Source organism: Rhipicephalus microplus, chromosome 9, assembly GCF_043290135.1.
Source record: "Rhipicephalus microplus isolate Deutch F79 chromosome 9, USDA_Rmic, whole genome shotgun sequence".
In the NCBI taxonomy this organism is placed as follows: domain Eukaryota; kingdom Metazoa; phylum Arthropoda; class Arachnida; order Ixodida; family Ixodidae; genus Rhipicephalus; species Rhipicephalus microplus.
The window spans coordinates 53575992-53603590 of NC_134708.1; the positions used below are offsets into that span (position 1 = coordinate 53575992).

The 27599-nt window shown below is 47.2% G+C and overlaps 1 protein-coding gene across 1 annotated transcript in view; it reads left to right on the plus strand.

Moving 5' to 3' along the window:
- LOC119165052 (phospholipid-transporting ATPase ABCA3) overlaps window positions 1-27599 on the plus strand; it is a 74388-nt gene that overhangs the window by 40542 nt on the left and 6247 nt on the right. The window contains exons 9-14 of the mRNA XM_075874465.1: window positions 14280-14405; window positions 16505-16762; window positions 17672-17925; window positions 22852-22998; window positions 26001-26159; window positions 27023-27204. Of these exons, the coding sequence (XP_075730580.1) occupies window positions 14280-14405; window positions 16505-16762; window positions 17672-17925; window positions 22852-22998; window positions 26001-26159; window positions 27023-27204 (1126 nt within the window). The remainder of the gene's footprint in view (window positions 1-14279; window positions 14406-16504; window positions 16763-17671; window positions 17926-22851; window positions 22999-26000; window positions 26160-27022; window positions 27205-27599) is intronic.

Sequence of the window (27599 nt, forward strand, 5' to 3'; positions counted from 1 at the left end):
CTATGCTGATAAGCTTCAAGTAGAAATTCAGAATATTTCAGTAATAACTTACGGGCCTAAAACTCGAACAAACTACTGCACGTGGCCTGAAAAGCATCACGAGGCTTGAGTGGTACCACAAGATCTAATAAACTTTACATATAGAGAGGGTAGACACGCCCACACGCACGCATTGCTCATCTCACAATATTAAATGCGAAGCATTGCAGTAGTTGTTCCAGCAAGATGTATTACCATCAGGTTTAGGACTACCACTCTACGGCATCTACAGCAGCGGAACTAGCTACTTTGCGCGCTGCACTTTGTGTGGTCAATGAGGAACCACCGCAACAATGATCGATTTTCAGCGACTCAAGGGCTGCCCTACAATCTGTGTTCTCGGCACTGCGTCGCGGTCCGTACGAACAGCTTGTTTTCAAAATTCAATGCCCCCTTAACACATGAGAAAGGGCATCATGTGACGTTTCAGTATAGTCACTGCGGCGTCATAGGGAACGAACATGCCGATGCCGCGCGGGCAGCTCTTGAGGAAACACGCGAAGAAGCCATACCACTTTCGCGGACCAACGCTGCCAGTAATCTTCGACGATTTGCGCCTGAGTCACGTTTTCACTATGGTGCCCACCAAGCAACGAGACAAATCGTGAACACCACCTGTCCTCTTTGATGGCTCTCCGCATGCCCACTGGGCTCGACCGAAGAGAAGCCACCTTTCTTCATCGCTTATGGCTAGGAGTGAGATTTACAAAATCTTATTCCTTTGTCATAGAAATGGGCGACAACGCTCTCTGCGATGCCTGTCATTGCGAAGAGACGCTACACCACATCCTGTTCGACTGTCCGCTGTATGACATCCAGATACAGTCACTGGCGTCCGTTTTTGCGCGCATCGACAGCCGCCAAATGTCTGTGGACACTATTCTGTCAAGTGCCCGAGAAAAGACATTGACACAGAAGGCGACAAAAGCTCTGTTGAAATTCCTACGCGACACGGACTTGAACAAGCGGCTGTAACAGCTATGTCACACACCGCGAAAGACAAGACTGGACTATGACTGAGTGCGCGCGCGTGTGGTGCCGAATGTGACGTGTTCATCTCTCTTCCCTCTCTGCTCTCTATCTTTCATCTCCCCCATCCCCTTCCCATGTGCAGGGTAGCAAACCGGCGGCCTATGGGCTGGTTAATCTCCCTGCCGTTCTTTTGCTCCTATTTTCCTTCCTTCGTTTCTTAGCGAACTTCGGCGACTCTCAGCGTATCTATCTATCTAGCCGCCTACGACTTTTAGCTCTCCTGGCCGTTTCAATAATGGTATCGATACCAAACTTGGTATGGCATAACATGACTGTATGAAGAACATATTTGACTGGTTATAACATGAAAATCATAACATGTATGTCATGAATGTCATGATTTACTTTTCATGGTCCTGTAGCTCTTGCGGTGGTTTTGTTCACATGGCATGTTACAAAACTGGTATTATATAGTATGATTGCATGGCGAACACACGCGACACACTTAACATGAAAATCATGACACGCGTGTCATGTAACAACATGACTGCATTCCATTCTCATTATGTGCTCGCGGCCGTTTCAGAAGCGTCACATATACCAAATTTGGTACTACGAGACGGGAATGGATGAAGAAGGTATGATATTGGTGCAAAAATGATAAACATGACATGCATGTCATGTAACAACATGACTACATGCTACGATCACGATGCCCTCGAGGCCGTTTCGCTAGCTTCACATCTACCAAACTCGGTATTACGCGACGCGAACGGACAGCATAGGTAAATGACACATCCAAACATGATAATCACGACATGCCTGTCATGCAACAGCATGACTATAGAGGCTAGAAGCCTCTATACTGTTGATGCGCTCGCGGCCATTTCGCTAGCTTCACATATGCCAAGTTTCGTATTACGTGACGCCAATGGATGACGAACGTATGTGACTGGTGCAAACATGATAGTCATGACATGCGTGTCATGTGAGAACATGACTACATGCCTAAGTCAAGGCGACAATACATTTTGACGTGACGCGGTGCGCGTGCTCGCCGGCATTCATTTCGTCGCGTCACGCTGGCGTTGCCCCGCCAGGCGCCGGTCCTGCCATATACCCGCAGGCGCGCTGCGTTGCTTTGAAGCATGCGCGTTTCAGCGCGTCCAGCGTACCTCCATATTGAAAAGAGGAAGATGCAGTGTTGTCTTGGTAACGCATCGGCACTAAATGCAGCATGTCGCATTTCATGCTACTTGCCATCGGGTGGCGCTGACGGACGCTGGTCGCGCCTGGCGTAAGGTTATACAGTGCTCGCGTTTTGCTAACGTAGCGTCGCTGTGCCCAGTGTGCTCGAGCGTCGACGCTACATTGAAGGATATTGGGCCCTTCATAATGCTCTCGCCACCGTTTTGCTAGCTCCACATATTCCAAATTCTGTGTTACGTGACGTCAATAGATGACGAAGGTATATGACTGGTGGAAACATGCTAATCCGGACACGAGTGTCATGTAGGAACATGTCAACATACCACGCTCATAGCGTGCTCGCGGCCAGTTTGCTCGCTCCACATATACTAAATTTTGTATCACGCGACGTGAACAGATGAAAAAGGTAAACGACACATCCAAACATGATAATCATGACACGGAAGTCATGTACGGCATCAATTACTTCCACCTCGTAACGTTGCGCTGATTTTAAAGGGAGACATCAACATTTCTCATTTGTGCATGTTTCGCATATCATCGATTCTCACTGTACGTGGGATCTGCAAATTTTTACTGTAATGAAATGAATCATGTAGGAAAACCTCTCCCGTGTGCCCGTTCCATCGGTAAGAACACGAGTGAATAAACATCCAGGCACACCATAGAAAGAGAATACAAAATAGCAAAGAGTGTTCAATAGCAACCGCGCAGTAAAACCAGAACCGAAATATGATGAGACGGAGAGCAGCCAGCGTAAGGCCTTATATGAAGCGAGCGAGTCCAAAATGGAAGCACTGGGTCACTGGCTGCATGCTGTGGTTATCGCTTCCGAAAGCAGTGTCGGAATCCTGCCACGTATCCGACTCGGACACGATTATGACTCCTCCGCACTTGTCCACACACCGGCACTTCGGCAAGAAAAACCTGCTCCCGCCGTAATGATTATCCCTCCATCAAGCCGACTATACTGACAGAAAAAAAAAGGGGGGGGGGTAGACTTTGCAAAGAGAAAAATGTTAATTCTCTTTCGTTGGGAGCTAGGCTGGATCTCTGACCATTGTTGGCGTCCATCCTACCCCCCTTCCCCCAGCGCATCGTTTGTGTTTGTGGGAATGTGGTTTGAGGAAGGCGTTCGCCGAATTTTTATTGTGCGGATGACGGCGCCAGAGGACCATGCTGCCTAGCCAGTCCGCCTACCTCGAGACAAACCCTTGCTCGCGTTCAACGAGATAACAAAAAACGTCTGTCTGTCAAATGGGTATTCTCCTCCTACACCCTGGCTTGTGTAGGGCACCGGGTAGTCACCATTGCACCATTACAAGTCCATGTGTATAGTAAGATTGGATGTGATATGAATTCCTAAGTATTGTATGAGGTTACTTGATCTCAAGGGAAGTTATTTAAGTAGTATGCCCGAGAAGAGTTTGGTTACCTAAATATATGCTTCACTTTGCATAAGTGAATGATTAGTTCCATTAGCCACAAGCTGCACCAGTGAGATATTTTATTTAAATCGGAGTGTAAGCGATTACAATAGTCGTTTGAAGCAACTGCTGTAAAAGTATCGCAATCATCATCAAAAAGGTGGATATTGGAAGCTATACTTGAGAGGGTAGGTCAATAATATATATTAGAAACAACAAAGGACCAATTACCAACTCCTGGAGCACTCCTGAGATGACATGGCACATTCATGAACTGTAGCCGTAAGCAGTAACGTAATGTAAGTGATTAGCAAGACAGCATCCGACCCATTTTAATAGGTTAATGTCAATATTTAAGTTCCGTAACTTGTGGATGAGAAGTTTATGACACACTTTATCAAATGCTTTTGCAAAATCTAAAACAAATGCAGCCAGCGGATGATGAACGATCAAGAATTAGATCAGTGAAAGGTACAGGTTGAGTCTTACATGATTATGATTTCCTAAAACCATGTTGTGAAGGCGAAAAGAAGATGTTATTTTCAAGAAAAATTGAGGATGCTTCTGATTACGAAGTGATTATATAATCGTTAGAAGCATGTGCTGGTAAAAGAATTGGGGCGATAGTTGGTAGTTAAGCTTTTGTTACTTGATTTGAGAAGTGGAAATACCTTCCACTGATAAGGTAAAGTACCTGTGTGGAGTGATAGGCTCAATAGAGCTGTCTTCTGTTGTAAAAAATGCACATGCAAAATACAACGCAGCTCGTTTTTTTTGAAAAAAAAAAGCATTTTGTAAAACTGTATTATGATCTATTTGCACAATGTGCCTAACAAATAAAAAGATTGTTATACATTCATTATGCACACAATTGAAATAAATGCGCGAAAAATCAAACACGAAGGCTGCCAAAAAATGTGCGCAATCTATATACATATCCCGATACAAATATAAAAGAACTATGGCGCGCACAAGTTTACAAATTATACCTATAAATATATGCAAATGCCAAGATTATAACACAAGGTAGGTACATATGTTCAAGCACCGTATTTAGTAATAAATGCACTTTGTATACATTCAAACAAAAGGTAAAAAATAAAGTATTCCAAGTACTTTCATTTCTTGTCCTTATCAAGGCTCAGCAACAATTTTCTCTTTATGAGATAGAGCTCATCATCAACCAGGCGTTGCCACTACTCACTTCAGCTGCAAAAATTGCACAGAACCCTGGCGTAGGCAGTGCTGGGATGGGGGGGGGGGGGTTGTACACGTACACATACAGATAGATGCACCAGCATGCATAAGGAACAGTAAAGCCTCCACTTAAAAAGAGTTTCTGGCTACACTGCTGGCACAGCAAACAAATAAAAAAAAACAGTAAATAAATATGGACCATTTTGAACTAAATGCTTAAGGCAGCTAGAATGTGATGAAAGCTTCATGAACATCACTTGTGTTTGCAAAAGCCTATGCTATGTTACAGAAATTTATTAGGCCACTTCTGAGTATCCTAGGGCCCCAGATGCCGATTCCACAGACACTTTTGCGTCGTATGATCCGACGGTGCATTAAAATGTCAGCATACGACTACGACGACGTGTATTGTCCTGGAAACAAGCATGGAAATACCAACGCACTGAGCCGCTTACCCTTCAGCGAAAACATTGGGGATACACCTCAAGTTGGCTGCGTGCTCATGTTCAAAGCGCTACCAAGGCCCCCCACTAACAGCGGACGAAGTCACAATGGCCATGCAAGATGACCCGACATTGTTCAAGCTCTACAACGTCTTGATGGAGGGCAGAGCTCAAAACTTCAAGAATGAGAAATTCAACGTTTTTCACAAGAGAGAAACGGAGTACAGCTGTCATCGTAGTTGTATCAAATTGGGATCACGAGTTTTCATTCATGGCCCGAGCAATGGCTCTCATTCATGCCGGACACCAAGGCGTGATCACAATGAAGTGCACCCGCAGCTACACGTGGTGACCGGGAATCGACAAGGGCATCGAGATAGCTGCAGAGTGCACAGCCCGCCACTTAAATGAACGCGCACCGCCACGAGATCCAGCACCGGACTGGTGAAGAGCGAGCACACCTTGGCAGACATTTCTGGTAATTCCGGATGCCTACAGCCAATGGGTTCAAATTCGCCATGTGAACAAAACAACATCGACAGCTGCCATCAATTTCCTGCGGTTGTTCGAAACATTCGGATTACCCCACAAGGTAGTTTCAAACAACGGAATCGCATTTGTGTCAGCTAAAATACAGAACTCCTACGAGTGACAACTGCATCACAGAGGTGAAATGTGCTCCGAACCACCCTGCCACAAAAGGACAGGCCAAACGCTACGTGGTAGAGCTAAAACGTGCTCATGCAAGAGACTCTACTATGAGGTCATTACAGTGGCGCATTGCATGTTTTTTCTTTCAAGCAACTTACAACGGGCGAGACGGGCCAAGTACCGGAGAATATCATGTTTTCTTGCGAGCTGCGAACACACATCTCAGCCCTTCACCAGAACCGCCTTGAAAGGTCATACCAGGTAAAGAAGACGCCTCACGTTGCTGTAAACTTCACAAATGACAACCAGTGGTCGCCCGCCATTTTCACAGAATGCCTGAATGGACGGCGGTCATCGTAAAAAAAAAGAAAGAAAAGTCTCAGCCGAAGATATCAGCTTGTGGAATTTAAAACCCCGCCATCGCATCTTCTACCGGAAAACGCAAGGAGGGGCTATAGACCGGGAATTCCCGCCCCCACCCTGTCGCCGACAAGAGCTCTCGCCTGTGTTGCCCCATCCTCGGACTCCTGCAACCGTGTCCATCTTTCCCATCTTCTCCTTACTTCCGTCACTCCCCGTCCCTGCGCCTTGCTTCTCCTCCCTCTCTCTCTATGTCTCTACCTTTTGATTCTATCCTTTTATTCCCTTCTCTACCCCATCTCTCGTGAGCTACTGTTGAGGTGCCCTCCCCCTTGAGAGAGAGGTACGGGGCTCACTTTTCTTTTCATTTATAATCACTCCCCCCTACCCTTCCCGCCAGTTTCAGGGATGCGCCCTGCCCCCCCCCCCCCCCCCCTCACGATACTTGACGCCGCGCGCCCGGGAACTGACTGACTGTCGGGGCAATCAGTGCGCCCGCGCACTGGTGGCCTCTCCTTTGTGCTCCTCGCCCCTTTTATGGTCCACAGCGGACTCGAAAGCCAGCGCTCGGACAATTTGGACTGTGCTGCGCGCAAATGCCTTTCTTGAAAGTAATAAACTTAGTTCCCTGTTACGTACGCTTGTTATTCCGGCTACGGTGGACATAACGCAGTGCAAATAAGGTTATTTGTTCCTAAAGAATTTAACCTCCCCACCTTTCAGCATTATACCTCTCTCTTTTAACTTACTTCCCTTAATATTATTATATCATTAAATTGGAGAGTGTCATATAAAAAAGAGGAAGTGGATTTATTTATTTAGAGATTTGTTAATTTTTAGAGAAAACTGCCAGTCTAATGCCGGATTTGGGCAGGGGTGTGTGGCGCAGTGGACGCAACATTGTGTAGGAGGTACAGCATGATAGATAGTGTTGAATGAAAGCGCAAAAATTCAAAATGAAAAAAGAGAAGCGACATGAAATACGGTCCAATATCCCAAAAATGGCCATAATACACTAAACAATAAAAAACTATAAAAACAGTACCCACTAGGCTATGTTGTTTGGGCAAAAAGTAAAAAGAACTCAAATACCAACTGTAGCAGTAATAAAGTCGGCAATATTAAGAATCGAGACAATGCAGAATCGAAGCATTGAAGAATCGTTCAGAAGCGAGGCATTGAACCTCAATAATCAGTCTGATCAAGGTGGGTATTAAAATGAAGCGCACTGTAATATATGTGAAGGTGTAGTTATGAGCAATGTGAAACAGCTAACGCACGAAGAAACTAGTTGAGATCGACACTTTCAAGAATTTTTGGTGGTAAATTGTTCCACTCTCTGCTTGTGCGAAAAAAAAAAGCATGCCTGTGTATATATAGGGGCTCAGTCACTCTTTCAGGATTGGAGGCATGTGTTTCGTGGCGCAAAATTGGTTTGGTATAATTAGTTTTTTGTATTGCCAGGTTATTATTATATATGAGATAGAACAGCTTCGTTATTTCGCGATAACGTCTCCATTCCAGGGTTTCTAGTTTAGCGCTCTCCAGAAAAAACTGACGGAGATGTGTTACTTTTAGGCATTGAATATGAATTTTACAGCTTTTCGCTGTATTGATTCAAGTTTATCTGTGTTAGCTTGCGTGTGCGGGTCCAAGACAGCCGATGAATATTCTTGTATTGGTAATACGTACGTTTCACATGCAGTCATTTAGGTTCGTCGGATGCCTTAGCGAGCGCCCGTTTTGGGTAGCTTAGTATTTTCAAAGCCTTTTTCTCAGTATACGACACAGGTTCGTTCCATCTTAAATCAGATGTGATGATAAGACCAAGGTGTGTATAGACCAAGGCGAGACACAGGACAAGAATTGATTGCCTAGGTTGTATTGGATATTTAATGGACCTGTTTTGCGGGCTATGGTTATCGCCCCATTTTTCCCGCGGTAAAGGTAATCTGTCATTTTGTGCACCAAACTGGAATTTTAGATAAAGAGTTATTTAAAAGAACCTGCTCACTGGAAGCGTTGACTACATTAAAGCACACATGCATCTGCAAAAAGCTTTAGATTTGCTGGGATATCACGGGTGGAATTATTGATATAAGCCGAAAAGGAAAGAGGCCCGAATGAGTCCCTGAGGTATGCCGGATTTAAGCGGCGCGGACGGTGAGTTGATACCCCCGTCCGTAATATCGCGCCCGGTGAATATTGCTCGCAATTTCAAACCCTGACTTGAGATGCCATAGTTTATTAGTACTTATTAACTAATTAGTCAATAACTATAACTTCCATGTAACTTGTAAAACTCGAGAATAAGCTGTAAATTGAGGCCTCTAAATGGTACATACACTAAATGTTCGAAAACGTGCACTTCGTCCTTTTTAACATTACCCTGTTGATGTGATATACTATCAATCTTTACCTCAATGAACCCTAAATATTGTTTAGCGGGGTCATAAAAGTGCCTTTCATAGGAATCCTCTTTTTTCACGCGTACCCTATTTCAAACTTTACGTGGCACCGTAGAGTACACCATCTCAACGATAGATGGAGCGACAAGGGCCTGACCGCTCTCACACCCCGAACAAAACTGGCCAGGGAACTTTTTTTTACCACGCGATTCAAACACGCTCTATACCATCATGAACTAGACATATGCCAGTACCTAAATCCCAGAAAGCAATTGGATATCTTCAAGCACGGCTCCATGGTAGCGATTCAAATGCGGTAAAACAGCCGATATTTCCGAGAGCGCCGATAGGCGCTGTGCATTATGTTTTAATAAGCTGGGGAACTCGCACTATTACAACCACGATACTATAACTCCGGCAAAAGAAAGATTCATACAGTTGCTACTTGAATCCAGGAAAGCAATGAGAAAATCAGAAAGGGAAAGGAGTTATCATCGTTTTGCTCTCCGTTCCCATAGAGTGACGCGGGGCACCACCCACACCATGCGGGAAAGCGCGCCTCCTGCTCATGGGCCGGAATCCTGGGGGCGCACACACACACGCACGCACACACGCACACACACACGCGCGCGCACACAGACGCGCGCACACACACACCCCGCACACACCCCACACTCACGCACACACACCCCACAAACACACGCACACACACCCCACACACACGCGCACACACACACACGCACACACCACACACACACGCACACACCCCACACACACACACGCACACACCCCACACACACACACGCACACACCCCACACACACACGCGCGCACACACCCCACACACACGCGCGCACACACACACGCACACACCCCACACACACGCACACACACCCCACACACGCACACACACCCCACACACACACGCGCGCACACACCCCACACACACGCACACACACGCACACACACACACCCCACACGTTTCACGGGGATTCCAAAGCAGACTATGTACGTACATGACTGTAATATACGTGAAAAGCAGGTAGCCAAGCGACCGGCTGTAAGACCACGAAGAAAAAACCAAATGCTTCCCATTGAAAAAAAAATAAGGAGAAGCGGTTTTTGATCTAAAGCAAAAGTCTCATATCCTCCAAGATACACGCCACGCGTTTGCCATCTCGGAAGCCATAAAGAGTCCCACAATGCTTGAGAGATCGTAGCACATTGTCTAGCGTTTGCTGTTTGCTTGATGAATGCCTCTGGAAAGCCATATGTTTTCCGCTAGATTGGCATAGTTGTTCATTTTCCGAGCTGTCTGAAAGTTCCTGTGTGTTGGCTGCACTATCCCGGCATTTTTCGACGTAGTTTGATGGCCTCCCGAATGCGCCTGCTAATCGCCGAATGGGCTCGTTTTCATCATGACACCTGTCGAACACAATGCGTTAAGGAGACTCCTTCCACTACATGGCATTTATGTAGTGTTTTTTTCCCGAAGCAGCTGCAAGTAGCATCGTAGCTTTGTGGTAGGACACCTGCTTGCCACGCGAATGGCCCAGGTTAGATCCTCAATGGCACCGAAAATTTTAATCTTTATCATATTTGCTTTGTTCTTGATTTTTCGCTCACAACCGTAACAGGGCCGACGCCGACGGCGGAATTTCTGCGGCACGAGCTCTCTAACGCTTTTTCGGTAAAGTGCGGCCGCGATTCGATCCCGCAGCCTGTGGGTCACAACGACTACAAATGCCTCGATGACATAAACACAAAGTATGCGTTTTAGAAGTCTGAACTGCCCGCGTATTTTTTTAGCGCTTCACTGAGCGGGTATTTCGTCCATATACTGCCTCGTGTCGCATGCTTACGCATTCGTCAACGTAGATTTAAAACGGGGCTAGCAATGCTCATAACGAGTTAAAAATCAACTAACGAGGATTACAATAGTATAAGCTAAATGACTAACTAAGAAAAGCTACTATTTTTGCTAAAAACGTTCCTGAAACACCCCGGCTGAACTCCTCGCCGCGCAAGAAAGGGCGCCTCCGCAAGCACGCGACTGAATGTCGAAACGATGGCTAGCATGCGATTACCGCGCGAACTACGGTGATGTCCGTGCTGTTCACTTCCTCGGGTTTTACCGTAGTGGGGTTTCACTAAGTGCAGGATTTAGAATTATGGCAAGACTTACGCAAGCGCGAGAACGACACCAGAGAATAAACAATGTCGACACACAAGTGGCGCATTCACACTTGAGAAGGGAAGCGAAAGCGAAAACGCCGGAGAGGCCGGAAAAGCGTGTCTGCGTGCGTGGAAAACGTTCGCATTCGTTCCACCCCGCGCACATGCCACCACCAATGAGATAATTAATTCCATGTTTCTCGCTTGCTGAGCATTGAATTTCGTACTGAATTCTAATCATGCATACAAAGCACTGAAATAAATCAGTTTGCACCTTTTCCTACATTGTTTCGGAAGATACACCAGCATAAATGACTCGAGTGGACGCATCGTTGGTGGTGTGGATTCAGCCGGCTGCGTAGAAGCGAGACACTTTGGGGGCATGCGGACTCGCTCCTGCTGCACCTTCTTCTACCTTGACTCTTCTCGGTAATCATAATCTAAATGAGCCTCTCGGTGAATGCGTCCCTGTTGAGGCCGTCAGCTTTGTTGTGCTGCGCGGGTAGTCTGCAATTGCGGCGATGCGAACCAGCGCTGAAGCTTTTGCACCGTTTTAAACTTGCAGCTGTTTACACCGTGCACCACGTTGTTTGAGCTAGTGCTGCCAAAGCCGTGAAGGGAAAATACGATCCGCTAGCACGTGGCGAAAAAAATCAGTCTTGGATCGATTTTTTTTGTCGCGTAGGCCTCGCGGCGTGGTTTTCCGGCCGCTTATGGTGCGTTCACACTTGAGAAGTGAAGAGAAACGAAAAACGCCAGAGTGGCCGGAAAACCACGACCGCGCGCCTCAAATGTGTTCACATTCGTTCTGCCCTATCCCGCCACCGCTGCTGTTGCTATCTTGACAACTCGATTTTGCCTGCTTTCTGAGAACTAAAGTTCGTACTATAGTTATTGACACAAAGTAGTGAAAAGAAACTGCTCGCACCTTTTCAAACGTCGTTTCGGGAAATACGCCAGCAGGAACGACACGAGCGAACGCACCAGCAGCGGCGGCGTGGTTTCAACCGGCTGTACACAAAAGTGATACATGTTGGGGCATCCCGACTCGCTGCCGCTGCACCGTCTACTTCCAGAGTTCTCGGCGATTGTAATCATAGTCAGGTTCTAGATGAACGCGTCCTCGTTGAGGCCATCAAGCTTCGTCGTGCTGCACTGGTTGTTTGCGATTTGAGCCGATGCGAGCCACCGCCGACGCCTGTGTCGCCATGTTGAATCTCCGGCCGGCTGGTTATGTCCCGTGGTCCGATGTAGCACAGCGAAGGCTGTGAAGTGGAAACGAGATCCAGTTTCGTGTGGCGGAAAAATCGGTCTCGGAGCGATTCTTGTGCGCCGGCTGCGTGGCGTGGTTTTCCCGCCGCTTGGGCGGCCAAATGAGTCGATTTCCAGAGAATTTCACCTCTTTCGCTCTCTTCGACGCCACGTGTGAACGCACCTTAAGGCCAACTAAACAACCACATTAGAGCTGAATTGACCTTAGAATTACGCTGGGTTGGATCATAATTGGCGTTACAGGGAACGATGGATTTAGAATTTTTCTTGGTGTGTGCTTAGGTCTGTGTTCAGTCTGTTTCACACTCAGGAGAAACCTCGTAGCGCGTGGCCTCGCGATGCGGCCAGCGTGGCATTCGTTTGCTGGCAGCATGCGCGGACGCTTCAGGGAAATTGCGCTGAATGTTTGAACTGCATCGTCGGCACGGCGCAAGCTGGCCACACTAGACACCTTTAGTGTAGCGTACGTAACGAGACTACGTACGCAGCGTGCCTAGTACGCATGCGCAGTATCTAACGTGTCTACTCCATGGATTTGCGCGTACGCCGAAAAAAAAAAAAAAACGGGGCGTGCGTAAACGTGGCAAGGCGGAGCGTACGCGGCGTGACGCTCTCGCGATATCTCGATCGAAATGGGAACCAGATAGCAAAATGGCAGTGATGGCGTCGAATGCAGAGAGCAACAAAGCCAGCCCGAATTGAGTATATTTTACATTGAGGGACGATGTCGCGCTGTTATTGGATGTACAAACCAGCGATCTGTTTAGGCATCCGGAACAAACCGACGTAAACCATGGATCCAAAACGATTCGCCTTGGCTTGGACGCTAGTGGCCATTATGACGGCTGCTAGCGTACAAGTGCGCTAAAAAGCACCCAAAAGCCGTTTTATTTCTAATAACGTACGTCTAGCGGAAGCAAACGTATCTCAGTACGGTCAATACGGTGAACTAAAAGTGTCGTTTAGCGCTTCGCATACAGCGTACGAAACGTATCGTGCCGCGTACGTAGGCTCGTTACGTGCGCCCAACTAAATGTATCTATCAGGCAGCGGGCGAATTCTATCGTTGCTGCGGGAACTGGACCGACATTTCTCATCGTGCCACAGTACACCTCGCGGTCACAGTACGCCGTCATGTCCCCAGCGGCCGTCATCGCAGCCGCTGGGGACGCGACGGAGTATTAAGCTGGAAGCTTAACGCGTGCATTTCGGTGCCAGTGAGTGAGTGCTGCCTCAAGTAATTAAATGCGATCAAGAAGAAGCATGATCAGGTTGTTATTTTAACCTAGAGCATTCCTGAACTAGCTGTCATCTGTTTTATCGTGTTGGTGCCGCATAGATGCACGGTAGTCGCTGTAGAGTCTCCGCTTTTTTTTTTTTTTAGTGTGAAATAAATGGCATGCATGGTACGTGCTCATACGGTATTCCCCGTCGGAGCACATATACGGTTCACACACAAAGAAAACTATTTACGTGGACGCACTCAGTACCACAGCGTTTCGAAAGGGCAAACAACGTATGCTGTCAAACTGTTTTTAGAAACCCATTACCGCCAATGAAGGCTGACCCCCACATTCACAAACGCTCCTCGACTCGACTTTCACCCTTCACTTGACAGAGTTGAGCACTGCACCGCTGCTTGTTTGAAAGTGACGCTGCGCTACTCAAAAATCACAGGAGATTATCTTTGATATGCAGTGACTTTCCCTGCCTAGAGACTGCGCTCCCATCGGCCTTCTCAAGTGAAGGGGAAGCGTTGAGTGGAGGGACGTTCTAGAATACGGGGGTGAGAAGTAGGCATCGCACACCGTTTGGTACAGAATATCGGCCTAGTTTCTGTAGCAACGACGAAATCAGTGGGCTATCCGACAATGTGGCTAGCGTGCACCACCGTGACAGACAATGCGTTTCAATAGCACGCTCCACAAGCTTCTACGCATGCGCGAGGTGTCGCCGGCGCGCGACTGCAGTCCTAAACGCATCGCGACGCCATTTGCCTTGAGATTTCCCCCTATAAGTGTGAAACAGACTATACATGCGTGTGGTAAGCCAGAAGGAAACTCTTCCGTACTCTCGCCGAAAATTATCCTGCCCAAATTGCGACACACTTTTTTTTTCGGCTCGCAGATCTTATCTTCGTGCTCAACCTGCTTCACGGCTACGCTGCTCTCCCGACAATCTACATCTGCTCCTTCCTGTTCGACAGCCCGATTACAGCTTACTCGGCCATCGTCCTTATCACCTTCGTAATCTGTGAGTAGTATATTAAGGGTCAATAATATGTAAAAATAATAAAAAAGACAAACAATTCGATGCGTAACTTATTTTTAAAATATAAACTGCGCTTCACGTTCGAATCTTTAGAAGTGCACACGTGAGGCATGATGTATTTATGGTTGGGACGTTTTTGTGGTATCAGAACAAGTTCCCTTTAGTTCCATTTGAGTTCCGGTCTAAAAAAAAGCAAGCCGTAGTTTTCGCGCAAAGACGTAACAATGATTGCGATTGGGCAACACATTTCAATGATACGAAATAGAGCTACCAGCAAACTCCTTTTGAAGGTTTCTGACTGGAGTTCTACAAAACGCTGGTGTATTGTACGTCCGCTCCAACGAGCTAATCGGGCTTCGTATTGTCTGACGCGAAGGTGACGTAAGCAGTGAGAACAGAGCATGTAAAAGGGTATGCACAGTTTACTGATAAAGATGTACGGCACGCGCGGGCCACACGTTTCCCATTTGGGTCTCAATCCGGGGAGAAGAAAGGAAGCGCTTCCCTGCCATCTTGAGGAGGTATGGACGGGAGCCCTTGCGCGCGGGGAGATGATATCCATGCAGTTCGACTTTATTATGAACATGGCGGCGATGGCAAAGCCGGTGGAGAGCGTCCGCATAGTTGCTACGAAACTAAAAACATACATACAGGCGTGCATCCGTGTTTTTGTGTTCAGGATTGTAGGAATTGAAGGCTGTCTTACTCTGAGGTGGTGATTGATGACAATTGTTAAAATATTTGCCTCTTGGAGATCAACAATAGTTTTTTTCTTCTGAGACGCTGTAAAGTCGTGAATAAACCTGCCATGTGGAGTGTGGAACCTGCTTTGTGGAACCCTCCTAAACAATCATGTGGAATGCCAGCCGTGTGCCAAGGCCGCCTGTGAAAATTTGCGTTCAGCGGCTGGGGTTACACAGAAGTTCAAAAGAGTGGTCAGGATATTCACGTCCACTTTAATAATCTCGGGGTGTCTTCATCATCGTAAAATGTGCGGAAAGCGCAAGTGATAAACGTTGAGCTCTACTTTTACCACTTTTCAGATGCACGCTATCATGACTGCTTGCGCAGTGAAAAGCACCACAACGAAGTGCAGTCGATCGATCGAGCAGAATATTTGCGCTGAGTTACGCGGAATGGGCGTGCGACAGCATGGCAATTTAGTAGGGTAGGAGACCATTCAAAACTAATATTAACCCGTGTGCGGACCGATCTAGGCCTTCTTTTCGCGTGAAGTCACGTAAACAGTCCACTGGCTTCAGGAAATGTGCCTAAAAGACGGGGAAACACCCGAAGATAACGCATTCGAGCTGTGTGTGGTACTTGCGGTCATTTATGAGTCCTTGTAGGACCCAGAGGACTTACCATTGTGATGACGCCAGATCAAACAACCTGATATATGCAAAAAAAGGCGATTTGTTCTACGGCCACCACTGTATGTAAATTGGGAGCTGAAGGTGGCGGGTTTGATTCCGGCAGCGGCTGTCGCTTTTCGATGAAGGTGAAATGCTAGTGGCCCGTGTACTGTGCAATGTCACCGTATGGTTGACATTTCAGGAGCCACCCCCCCCCCCCACCATTATGGCGTATCCTGTAAGGGTGTCCTGATTTTGGAACGTAAAACCCCAGATAAAATATTTACTTTAGCTAAATCGGTTTAGCATCGCAAGCGTTACTCGAAAGTTATAGGTTCAATGTCAATCTCTCCGAAGTGTAGTTTTCATTCACTTCAATCAAGTGCAGTACCGTCCACTGGTAAATGGAACAATCGCATGCGCACCATCAACATTGGTGGCCCTCTAACAGCAAATGCGCGTCACCATTGTGTCAAGAGGAGTGTAAAATTTCAACCACAAGTAGTGTTTTGAATTTTCAAGCGTCTATGCTACCGTAAGATAGCGAAATTCAGCCATGCTGGCCGCTCGAGTGTTCCACTGAACGCTGGACGTGTCTGTACATTGACGCCATAATTAGTACGCTGCACCACCTTGGCTCTCCTTGGCTTAATCGCCTTTTGGTATTGTGGATTGGGTCTAACTAGGTATTTAAAGCTGACAACCCGATTCTGTCGAAATACGCAGCGTCCGGGGGTAACTTGGCCGCGGTGTTCATGGAGCAATTCGGAGAGGACCTCCACAGTACCCTGCTGACCACGGTGATCGAAGTGACCCTGCAGGTGCTGCGGTTACTGCCCAATCAGTCCTACTCTCGAGGCATGACCAAGATCATCCAGCTGGCCAGGGAGAAAGGGATCTGCCGCAAGGGAGGGTTGCAGCTGGAGAGCCGCTGCCACACCAGGCAGGCACAGGGCAGACTGTCCCTGCTTCAGTGCTGCTTGCGTAAGTCATGTACTGCCAAACCTTCACTTATTTACTTACTTTTTGTTACTTAGACAGCTTTCTACTCGAAGAAGGGCGACCGCTTAGTTCGCAATGGTGCAAGAATGATTCAAGTGTGAGATATGTTTCATGAGTGAAAGGTCTCTGGGGTGACTTGATGGTAATCCGCGAGATCTTTGTGGCTGCGGGGGCGTCAGCACTTATTATGCAAATAGATAATGAAGGTCAGTTAGCTCGCAGGATGCTCGAACGAAGGCAAGTGTGTCCATGGCGTAAATGTAACTTGCGTAATGAATAAAGTCACGCTGCGACGTGATGAATCTGATCACCTGATGATGTACACCTGATGACCTCACTTTGTAATGGAAAAAAAAATGGCCATTTTCGGGAAGATTTCACATACAAAATCAAAAATGCCACTACGACAGACGTTGAGGACGACGAAAATTTAGACCACCTATGGTTTTTGCACATGCGCCTAACTTCAAGCACATGTTCATCTACCATTACGCGTACATAGAAGGGTGGCTACTGTGGCCGGGATTGGACCGCGTGGTCTGTACACGTCAGCAATGGAACACCATAACCAGCAGGCAGACCACCGCAGCAGGTGTATGCCAACCCTGTATGAAGTCAGTTTGGAACCTGCCCACATGAATTAAAAAAAGAAGGCACTCGACTGAAGTTTTTCAATCTTAAATAGCCGAGAATCTACTATTGTCTTGGGCAGCAGTGGTTACTATAGCTGAATGTACGATGTGTTTTAGTACCACACTCGGCTCTCTAAGGGCGGCCGCTCCTCCACGAAACGCCGTGCTCGTGCACTTTCTCGATGTCATGACGGTGAATGACGCGTGGCAATATGCTATGCGTGACTCGATGTGCCTTCGCGTGGTCCGTATACCACAGACCTCGACGCGCCGGACCCGTCCGAGTACGCCATCAAGCCGCTGGACGTGAGCCCGTACTCGGTCTTCTACGAGTTCGTCACTCTGACCGTCGAGGGACCCGTGCTGTTTGCGCTGCTGGTGTGCATCGAAATTTGGCTACCATCCGTGGACATGGCGCTCAGCTCGCTCGACCAGAACGTCTACAAGGAGGGCGTGGTTCCGGCGTCCGCACCCTCGCCCGCCGTCGGCAAGGCACTGGCCGGCAGAAAGAAGGTAATCAATACCGCTACCGACTTTTTATCGCTTGTCAACGTACTCTTACCAGACTGCCTAAGCTGGGGTCTGCGATGTACTACAGCCGGTCACTTTTTTAAAGCGGAACATGCCAGCAGCGACCGCGGAACACACGCGTGTCCACGATGAGCAGTTCTGTGCAGCTGTACTTTGCTAGGCTGTTCCGAGAGCCGAACACCACCGCAGATTCTTTTGAGCACCGTTACCCTTATCTTATGTTTGTCGTTGTTGAACGCTGTCATCAAGTTATCAAGAAAATATCAAGCGCTTGTGCTCGAGAAGGAAACAATATAAGTGCGTATCGGCATTATTAGTTTAAATATAAAAGGGGGTACTTTCGGGGTCCAGCAAGACTTCATTGACCTAGTTCAGTCACAGACAGGACGTCGGTAAAATTAGGAAGAAGAAACTCCAGAAAAAAGGTCTCTCGCTGGGAATTCATGACTCTCGATCAGAAACGATAGGCGCCCGGCAGCACTACTAACATTGCCAGCGGGGCACATGAACGAGTCCTCACAAATTCGCCTTATCTCTCACACATTTTTTTCTCGCACGTTGCCGTCTATTGGCGGGGCTAGGTGGGGCAGCGTGGTAGCGACATCTGTGAGCGTTTAAGTACTTAGTCACCACACTAGCGAGCACCGAAAATGAATAAACGACGACCCATTAAGACAACAATGTTGACGAAGAAGTGACACAGAGGCTATTGGGACGGGAAAGCCTGCGCGCGTTCGCGGTGAAAGTTACGAACCTGTGCCTCTCGCGTTGCTGAAGCGCAGAGTGGTAGTGTATGCATGTGCTGAGGCGTAGATTACACTATGCTGCTTCTTTCCTCAAGTTCAAGTTTAGTTCAAGTTTATTCATTGTTACTGCATGTACAAAAACGGGTTACATTATAAACATACAGAATCAGAAGGTCCCAAAGTACGAGTCTGTCAGGGGGCCTCCTATAATTAGTGGCGTACATAAAACCTAGCGGCAGCAAAAAGAGCGAACAAATTGAAAACGCAATAAAAAAGAACGATCTATACTAAAAAGGAAAGATATATATATATATATATATATATATATATATATATATATATATATATATATATATATATATATATATATATATATATATATATATATATATATTTATTTACGATAGTAGCATTATACAAAGCTTAAAAATACCAATACAGAAGTGTGAAGTGATGATGAAAATAAATTTATTACGGATGAACAAAACGTTCCTTTAACAATATGTTTTTCATGTTGCGTTAATTGATTGCAGTGACCGAGATGATTTAGTATGAAAAGGTATGCGATCCCAAAGATGAATACCATAGAAACGAGCTGCAAATCTTCCATAGTTCAATCTTATTTTGGGCAAAAAAAGTTTTTTTTTGCTCTGAAAACCTGATAATATTGTTATTAACAAGAACATGGTAAGGAATACTATCCATTGGTATTTCACGATGAATAAGACGGTATGTGATGAGGGATATTCTGTGATAAAACGACTCTTGAATTGTTAGAATGCGCAGCTGTTGATAGATGGGTATAGAATGGGAACGGAATGGGCTCTATGTCATTAGCTTTATCGCCTTGTTTTGAAGGCGCTGAAGCGGTTGGAGATGATAGGCAGTATGATAAATGGCTGTTAATATAAACGGGATAAAGTGAGATAAGAATATGAGGTTGAAAGAAAGAACGTGTTTTAATGATAACGCAGATACCAAAAGAAACCTTTTTGATGAGCGAGTTGGCATGAATATTATATTTAAAATGTTTGTTCAGAGTAATAACCAGAAACGTAACATTATCAGATGCCGGAATATCATGATTATTCCATGAGACAAGCATGGAAGAAGTAATCACCGTTTGGGGGCTATGAAAAAGCACAAATGTTGTTTTAGGAAGATTAATTTTAAGATCGTTATTCATACACCATGAGTGAACGTTTTTAAGATCTGTAATAAGTATCTCCTGAAGTGCGGTCACTGCTTTATGTGGAGAATAAATTGTTGTATCATCAGCTACAGCAAACAGTTAGAAGATGTAAGCGTAGTAAGTAACACAATAATGAATAGGAGAAACAACAAAGTGCCTAATATAGAGCCTTGGGGAACGCGGCAGTTAATAAATTTACTTGATGAAAATTGGCCATTATTATACACTACTTGCGGCCTGTCGGACAAGTAGCTGCGAAATAAGTTTAATGGTGGGCCAGTAATAACAAAAGGCTGCAGCTCATCGAGAAGAATTGAATGTACTATTGTGTCAAATGCTTTTGTTAGGTCAATAAATATGGCTCCTACGACAAACCCTTCATCAATAAATTATTGTGTAATGCTGTCTGTGAAATTGATTAAGGCCGGTTCCGTCGAATAATCATTCCCAAAACCAAACTGGCGTGGCGAGAGAAGATGAAATTTGTTTAGATAGTTCATCAAATGAGTGTACAGAAGCTTTTCAATGACTTTAATAAAAATGGCAAAATACAAATTGGGTGGTAGTTGTTAATGTTATCACGAGCACATTTTTTGAACACCAGAATCACTTTACCACGTTTCAACAACTCGGGAAATTTACCTGTCTCGAAAATTTTGTTAGCAATATCTGCCACAACCATTGATATATCCGCAGCAACCAGTTATGTTCTAGAAGGCTGGATAGAATTCAGCCCTGGTTCCGTAACTTTCAGGGAAGAAATTACATTAAACACTCCTTCTGATGAAACAGGACGAAGTAAGAAAGACCGAGAGCTACGTGGAAGATGGGCTGGAACACTAAAAGAAGACGTATTTTGGCATGCGGGAAAATGATCACTAAAAACGTTTGGTTTTCAACCTCGTTAGGGCATTCTCTATCATTGTAAATTATTTTTTAAAACCCGTATCTGACTGTAATATTAAGAAATTCATTAATGAGCTCCCGATTGCGCCTAGTATTTATTCCGTTTTCAAGTATGCGCCGTTCATAATATTCTCGTTTTGCACGCTTAATGATGCCGAAAAGAGTATTGTTGTAATTTTTAAATCGAGCTTGCAAAGATAAGTTGAAAGGCTGCAGTTTGCTATGGAGGCGGAAATGTTGTAGGCCCGTGGGCTCAGATTTGGGTGCACGTTAAAGAACCCCAGGAGGTCGAAATTTCCGGAGCCCTCCACTACGGCGTCTCTCATAATCAAATGGAGGTTTTGGGACGTTAAACCCCACATATCAAGGCTGCAGTTTGACTTTTTTAAGAACATTCTTCTTCATTATAGAAAGCAGCAGGGGATGACGCGAGCGCATATCGAGTGCCAGTGTGGATTATGTGCTTGTTGGTGTCATCTTAGTGTGGGATTCACGATAAGTTTTGTCCAGGTATATTAGATGCGAAGCAGCTCTTTGACCAGCCTGTGTAACGTTGTACGCCCGTGTCTCCGTGTCTCCGTTGTCCGTCCGTGTCTCCGTGCTTTTTGGGCAGCCTGTCTTTTGAGCAAGGCAAGGTGCAGGGGCCAGCAACCCGCCTGTTTCAATCCACTTCCATCAAACGCCTGTTCCTACAGTTTATGGCGAATTCCGTGGCTTTGTTCAAGCTTTATGGGGTGATGGCCCAAAGCTGCTCACTTGGAGTCAGCGCGTTTTAGAAATTTCTGTGAAATTTTTAAAACAAAACAAAACAAACAAAACTCCGCCAGGCCGGCGCGGAATGCACAGCGGAGTAACAGCGAAAGGTGGAAGAGTGGCCTTTCAGAGCCTTTTTTTTTAAACACTCTTATTGCCACAGGAAATAAACAGTGCTCCGCACAACGCTGACGTCGGGAACGAAGAGAATGGTCAACTACTAAAAGCACACTTTTAGGCTACCACTTTTTAGGAAACCATAATTTTTTTGTGTTCTAAAGAGGCGATCACCATGTCATCCGTCGTCGTTGTCATCATCATCATCATCATCATCATTATTATTATTATTAAGAGAAGTGAGCTGTTTACTGCACTATTGCAAGATATTTCACGCAATTTATTTTTGATGCTGCAGCTGACGACAATTAACATTTATGCCTGAACCTTTGGTAATGGGTCGGCGTATTCCACGACCCGCTCATTACGCAATTCGCATTGTGTGACGCCTGGTTGTTCCTTTGCTGTTCTAAAACGCTTTATTACTAATGTTAACGTGATTTTTTCTCCCGACATCAAGCCTGCCTAAGGCCAGTTTGCAACGGCGTTTCAAGCATTGGTGTGGCTCAGTGGCACAGTACTGGGCTGGCAGGCAGCCGACCCGGGCTCGAATCCTATTGTGTGCTTGGTGTTTCGCATTTTTACTTACTTTTTTCATATTTCGCGTGATAGCGGTTACGGACACCGGTGGTGGTGGCGGCGGCGAACAACTACGGCGCACGGGATCCTTGTTGTGGTCTGTTAACAGCTTTCACTGTAAAAAAAAAGTGCTTACAACCGTGGTTTCTTTGTCAAAGCCTGCAGGCGGACAGCTGTCTGACGCTGCAACAAAAGAGTTAATTGGGGTAAGCTCTCTGAAAAAAGGAAAGGCACCTACTAGATTAAAATGAACGAGTAACGTGACACAGCAAGTTAGCAAAAAATTGTAACGTGTAAGCCTTTTATCCGCTACAGTCCTAAAATTGTAACAGGTACGTTACTAAGCTACGGAAATGAGTAACGCTGTTACCGGTAACGGTGTTACTTGTAACCCGTTACCGCCAACACTGCTTTATACACACGCCCGTCCCCAACATCTTCGCCGGGCGGTGTGCCAGCTTTTTCAGGTGTGACAAGAGAGCACGTCACAACAACATTCCCGCACATATGCCTCCTCATATAAGAATTACGAGCAGCAAACTCAGTGCGTGACTGATATCGTTAGTGACGTCAGCGTTTGTGTGTGTTGCTGCTTTTTTTTGTCATTGCGAGCAGCCGGAAGACACGGAGGTGATGCTGGAGAACGGGCTGATAGACGGATTGGTGAACAACCCGACCGCGACGGGCGCATTGCGGCCTCTCATGGTGGTGAATCGCCTCTTCAAGTCCTACGGCTACTTGGAGAGCAATCCTGTGCTGCAGGCAAGCTCTTTCATTGTCGCGATGGCATGCGTTTTCACATTTGTCCTATGTAGACGCTACAGTGTACTATTTATTCCTTAAGGCTAAAGTCTTTTACGCCATGGCCCACCACGGCTCTACTAACGTAATTATGTCATGAATATGACGTTGTGAGATATATACTATGAGAATGCAAAGAAAAGAAAACACCACCCAAGCGCCCCGTACAAATGGTTAACCAGCCAAAATTGAAGCGTGCAGCCCCGGTGGTTAGCAGTGCTTTCAACCCGTTGTAGTACTGAAGCCTTTCACGAAAATTCCGAAGCATTTCCCCGAGGGTGAACATGGTTAAGTGCGAATGCACGGGGTGATGCTCTGAGGGGTGTTTATTAATACGCACTATTATATTTGTTAATCACACTATGGTGCCTTTATGGTGTAATGGTTCCTGGGAATCGCAATTTGATCACACGGGGGAGTTTACGTTAACTCACTGGCGAATGCCACCGGATTTTAACTTTACTCGCCCTCATAGCATCACCCCGTGCATTCACACTTAACCATGTTCACCCTCGAGGAAATGCTTGGGAGCTTTATTACTGATAATGATGATTAAAGTGTAATTAATGAATTTAAGTGTTGTTTGTCATGAAGCATTTGTACATAGATACATTATATACGAAGTATTATTTATTTACACTTCACGACGCGTCCGGACGAGCAAAGTCCACGGCTCGCACCCTCTCCCGCGCGGCACGCTCACTGGCTGGAACGGCTTCGGGAACGTCCACTCGCCGTTGACGATTGCGAGCGGCGTCTTGACGCCGGCCTTCATCGCCCTTCTCCGCCTGACGCTTGCGTTGTCGTTCCGCTTCTTGGGCCGCGTTCGCGGCTCGATGCTGACGCCTCATCTCGGCCTCGCGAGCGCGCAGTTCACCATCCGCTGCACGCTTCGCCCGCTTGTCCTCGGCCTCGCGAGCGCGAAGTTCGGCATCATCTGCACGCTTCGCCCGCTTGTCCTCGGCCTCGCGAGCGCGCAGTTCGGCATCCGCTGCACGCTTCGCCCGCTTGCACTCGGCCTCGCGAGCACGCAGTTCGGCATCCGCTGCACGCTTCGCCCGCTTACGTTCGGTCTCACGAGCCCTTCGCAGCGCCGCCTTGTTTTCCAACGTCGGCGAAACAACCGCGGTACCGTCACCTCCAACGACGAGTGCAGTGCTGGCATTCGGTTGTACTGCATTCGTTGTTGATGGTAGCGTTGCCTCCGGGACATCTATCGCACGACCCGCTCTCGACGGGAGACTGAGAGAGAAGGCGGGCGCGCGAGAGAAAGGGGTGCGCGCGCAGCTGCAGCGAGCGAGGAGAGCGGAGGAGCGAGCGAAGGGAGAGGAGGTATAAGGCGCGTTACTGACACCGATATCAGCGTCGCGTCCGTGGCTTATTCGGTAGAGCGTCGCGCTGCGGCCCACCAAGTCCTCCTTCTTTTAAAGATAGAGAGAAGACTGCGGACGCCGCCGACGGCGGTGGATGGTTTGGGGTCGCTTATAAAGTGTATTCACACTTAATAATTGGTTGCATGTTCGTTTTCCTTATGAGGCAGACACACGCTTGGAATGTGTTTACCACAGCGTTTATTTCACATGCCGCACATTGTGCATCACATGATCACGGTCAGGGCGGCGTGTAATGAGTGGGTAAATGCGTTTCGCAATGCGTTAATCATTGGTTGTGCTCCAATCACAGGTGGTCACATACGCGTCGCCGCCGAAGCCAATGTTTCCGCTGGAGAAACTCCCGACGAAAGCGGGCATTAATCCTGTTGAACGCGCTCCCGCAATCACCACAATAGGGAGTTTTGAACAGTGTATTGCAATCCCTTGCGGTGCGGTCGCTGCCACTGCGCATGTGTCGTAAAGTGAACCCCTCAAGAAATCTGAAATATTGTCTGGTCATATGGTGTGGCTCGCAAAACCCCAAAGCCCCTTTGCGGTGAGCGAACATGCGGCGAGCATGCGTCAGAGTTCGCGGGACCAAATGATATTCGAAAACTCACATGGCGCCCATACGCAAGCGCTGTGCCCGCAACGTCCGCTATAGCTTTTCGGTACGCTATTCGAAAACTTCCTATCGAAGCCGCGACGCCGCGTTATTGGAAGCATTTGACGTCGCGAGCTAACTCAGCGGCGTGTTTTGCGGGACCCATCCATCACCGGTGCTTGCGTTTCCGTTCACGATTTAGTGCGGCGGAGGCTGCTGGATCATCGGTACTCAGCGGCTGCCGGCACTCGGCCTCCCGGGCCTGCAGGTATTTGAGGCGAAGTTCCTTACGCTGTGGCTCAGTCTCTACGTTGTAGTATAGCCTCCCCATACTTTTTAAAATATTCACTAGATCACTTGACGTACTGCTGTGGCAGTACGTGAAGTGATCACCCCGCCGTGGTTGTCTAGTGGCTAAGTTACTCGGCTGCGGACCCGCAGGTCGCACAATTGAATTCCGGCTGCGGTGGCTGCATTTTAGATGGCGAAAATGCTGCAGGCCTGTGTGCCCAGATAGGCGTGCAACCCCAGCTGGTCGAAATTTGCTGAGCCCTCCACTACGGCGTCTCTAATAATCATATGGTGGTTTTGAGGCATATTAAACCCCACATATTTATCAATACGTGAAGTTATCACTAAATGGCGTGAAGGCGCGCGTTGCACGTGGTTTAGTTCGATAGGAGCCTTCATAAGATGGTCCATCTGTGTTTATTCTTGTGTCCCTGAGTTTTAGGCGCACCAGTCCCCATCGAGATGAATAAGCAAGTCCGAGTTGAAACTCTCCGGAGACACAGAAAAGAGGAAGGAGGGCGTGTTGACGGGAAACTCCTAATTGAATGGGTGCCTTACGCATGCATAACAGAGGGTGAAGGGATCGTTGAAAATGACGGAGCTGGCGAAGATGCCAGGACTACAAAAATGATGGAATTTTTCTTTTTCCGATCACCTGGTTTATTCGTGTACCTCTATGCGTTGTTTGTTCACAGGGGCTGAGTTTCACCGTGCGCACTGGCGAATGCTTCGGCCTGCTGGGCGTCAACGGCGTGGGCAAGACGACCACGTTCCGGGTGCTCACGGGCGACATCCTGCCGCACTTCGGGGATGCCAACGTCTCTGGATTCTCCATCGTCCACCAGACGCGGCATGTGAGTGAACTTTTGTACTTTTCTGGGAAAGGAGACGTCGCACTCTCTGCAGGCGCTGCGGTGTTTCTACAAGTACTTGACCAATTTGTCGTCCGCCGTGATGGAGCAGTGGTTGGGGTGGTCGGCTGCAGACCCGAAAGTCATCGGTTCGATCCTAGCCGTGGCGGTTGCCTTTCCAAGGAGTTGAAATAGTGGAGAACCGCGTACTCTGCGTTGTCAGCGCTCGTTAAAGAACTCCAGATGGCCGAAATCTGCGGTGCCCTCCACTGCGGCATTTATCTTGTCCATGTGGGGCTCTTTAACCCACATAATACTATTATTGAACCCCTTTGTGCATGTATTGTGGCATCTGATATCGTCTAGGCTTGTTCGACGGCTCCCAATATTTCAAAATTTTACATGAAGGTAGGCTGCACGCAACTTGCACCACGTGTTTAGGTCCTAATAAGGAGCGGGAAAATTGGTAAGTCTGAATATGACAAGGCTCGGCGGCCAACGATTAGACGAGTGACGATGGAAGCAAGTATCGCTAGTTCTTCAGACGTCATCCTGCTTCGTAATGATAGAGATCGGAGCCGACGACTGTGGGGCGATAAAGCATCGTGGTGCCATATTGCCTGTGCAACGTGGTCTATAGATAATGGCCGCACGGAATATACTCGGAACAGATGAAAAGCTGTGCAAAAGTTTGAAACGACTTCATGTCTAGAAGTGGTGATAACAGCATCAGTATTGCCATTGCATCGTAATCCTGCGTTACCTTAAAATATTGCGCCCTCTCTTCCGCTGTTGCAGCCATGCACCAACTATCCCAAGCCTCCCACATAGCAAGGCATAATAAACTGCGTTCTTGTGCGTCGCAGTGCCAGCGGTACCTCGGCTACTGCCCCCAGCGGGATGGCCTGCTAGACATGCTGACCGGCACCGAGACCCTGCTGCTCTTCGGGCGTCTCAGGGGCCTAAACATCACGCCGCAGTACTTGAACGTGCTCGCGCACATCTTCCGACTCGAGGAAATCGTCGACCACCTCGTCGTCACGTACAGGTGCCTTGCTAAACGTCCACTCTAGATTCAAGTCGCGTCGTAACACCAACATTCTACACACCACGCCTCTTTTCCCGTGGGTGCTGGACGGTTTGTTTTGTACAATTGTCTTCTACTTCCGTACCTTTACGTGGCCATCCGAGACGATAGCGTATGACGTATGCGTAGTGTCCGCCGCGAGCCACAGTATCACAATTTAATCTCACAAGAACATTATTTCCCTTTGTGGGACAGCGATTCGTGGTTCGCTGACACACGTGCGTACAACAGATTTTTTCTTGATCTGGAGAAAGTTCGTCGAGTTCGCGCTCAATCCCATTTCGATTCCTCAAGATCGCCTCACATTCATTGAAGAGAGCAGGGCAGACGCACGTAGAAGAATGGGCTGCCAAAGT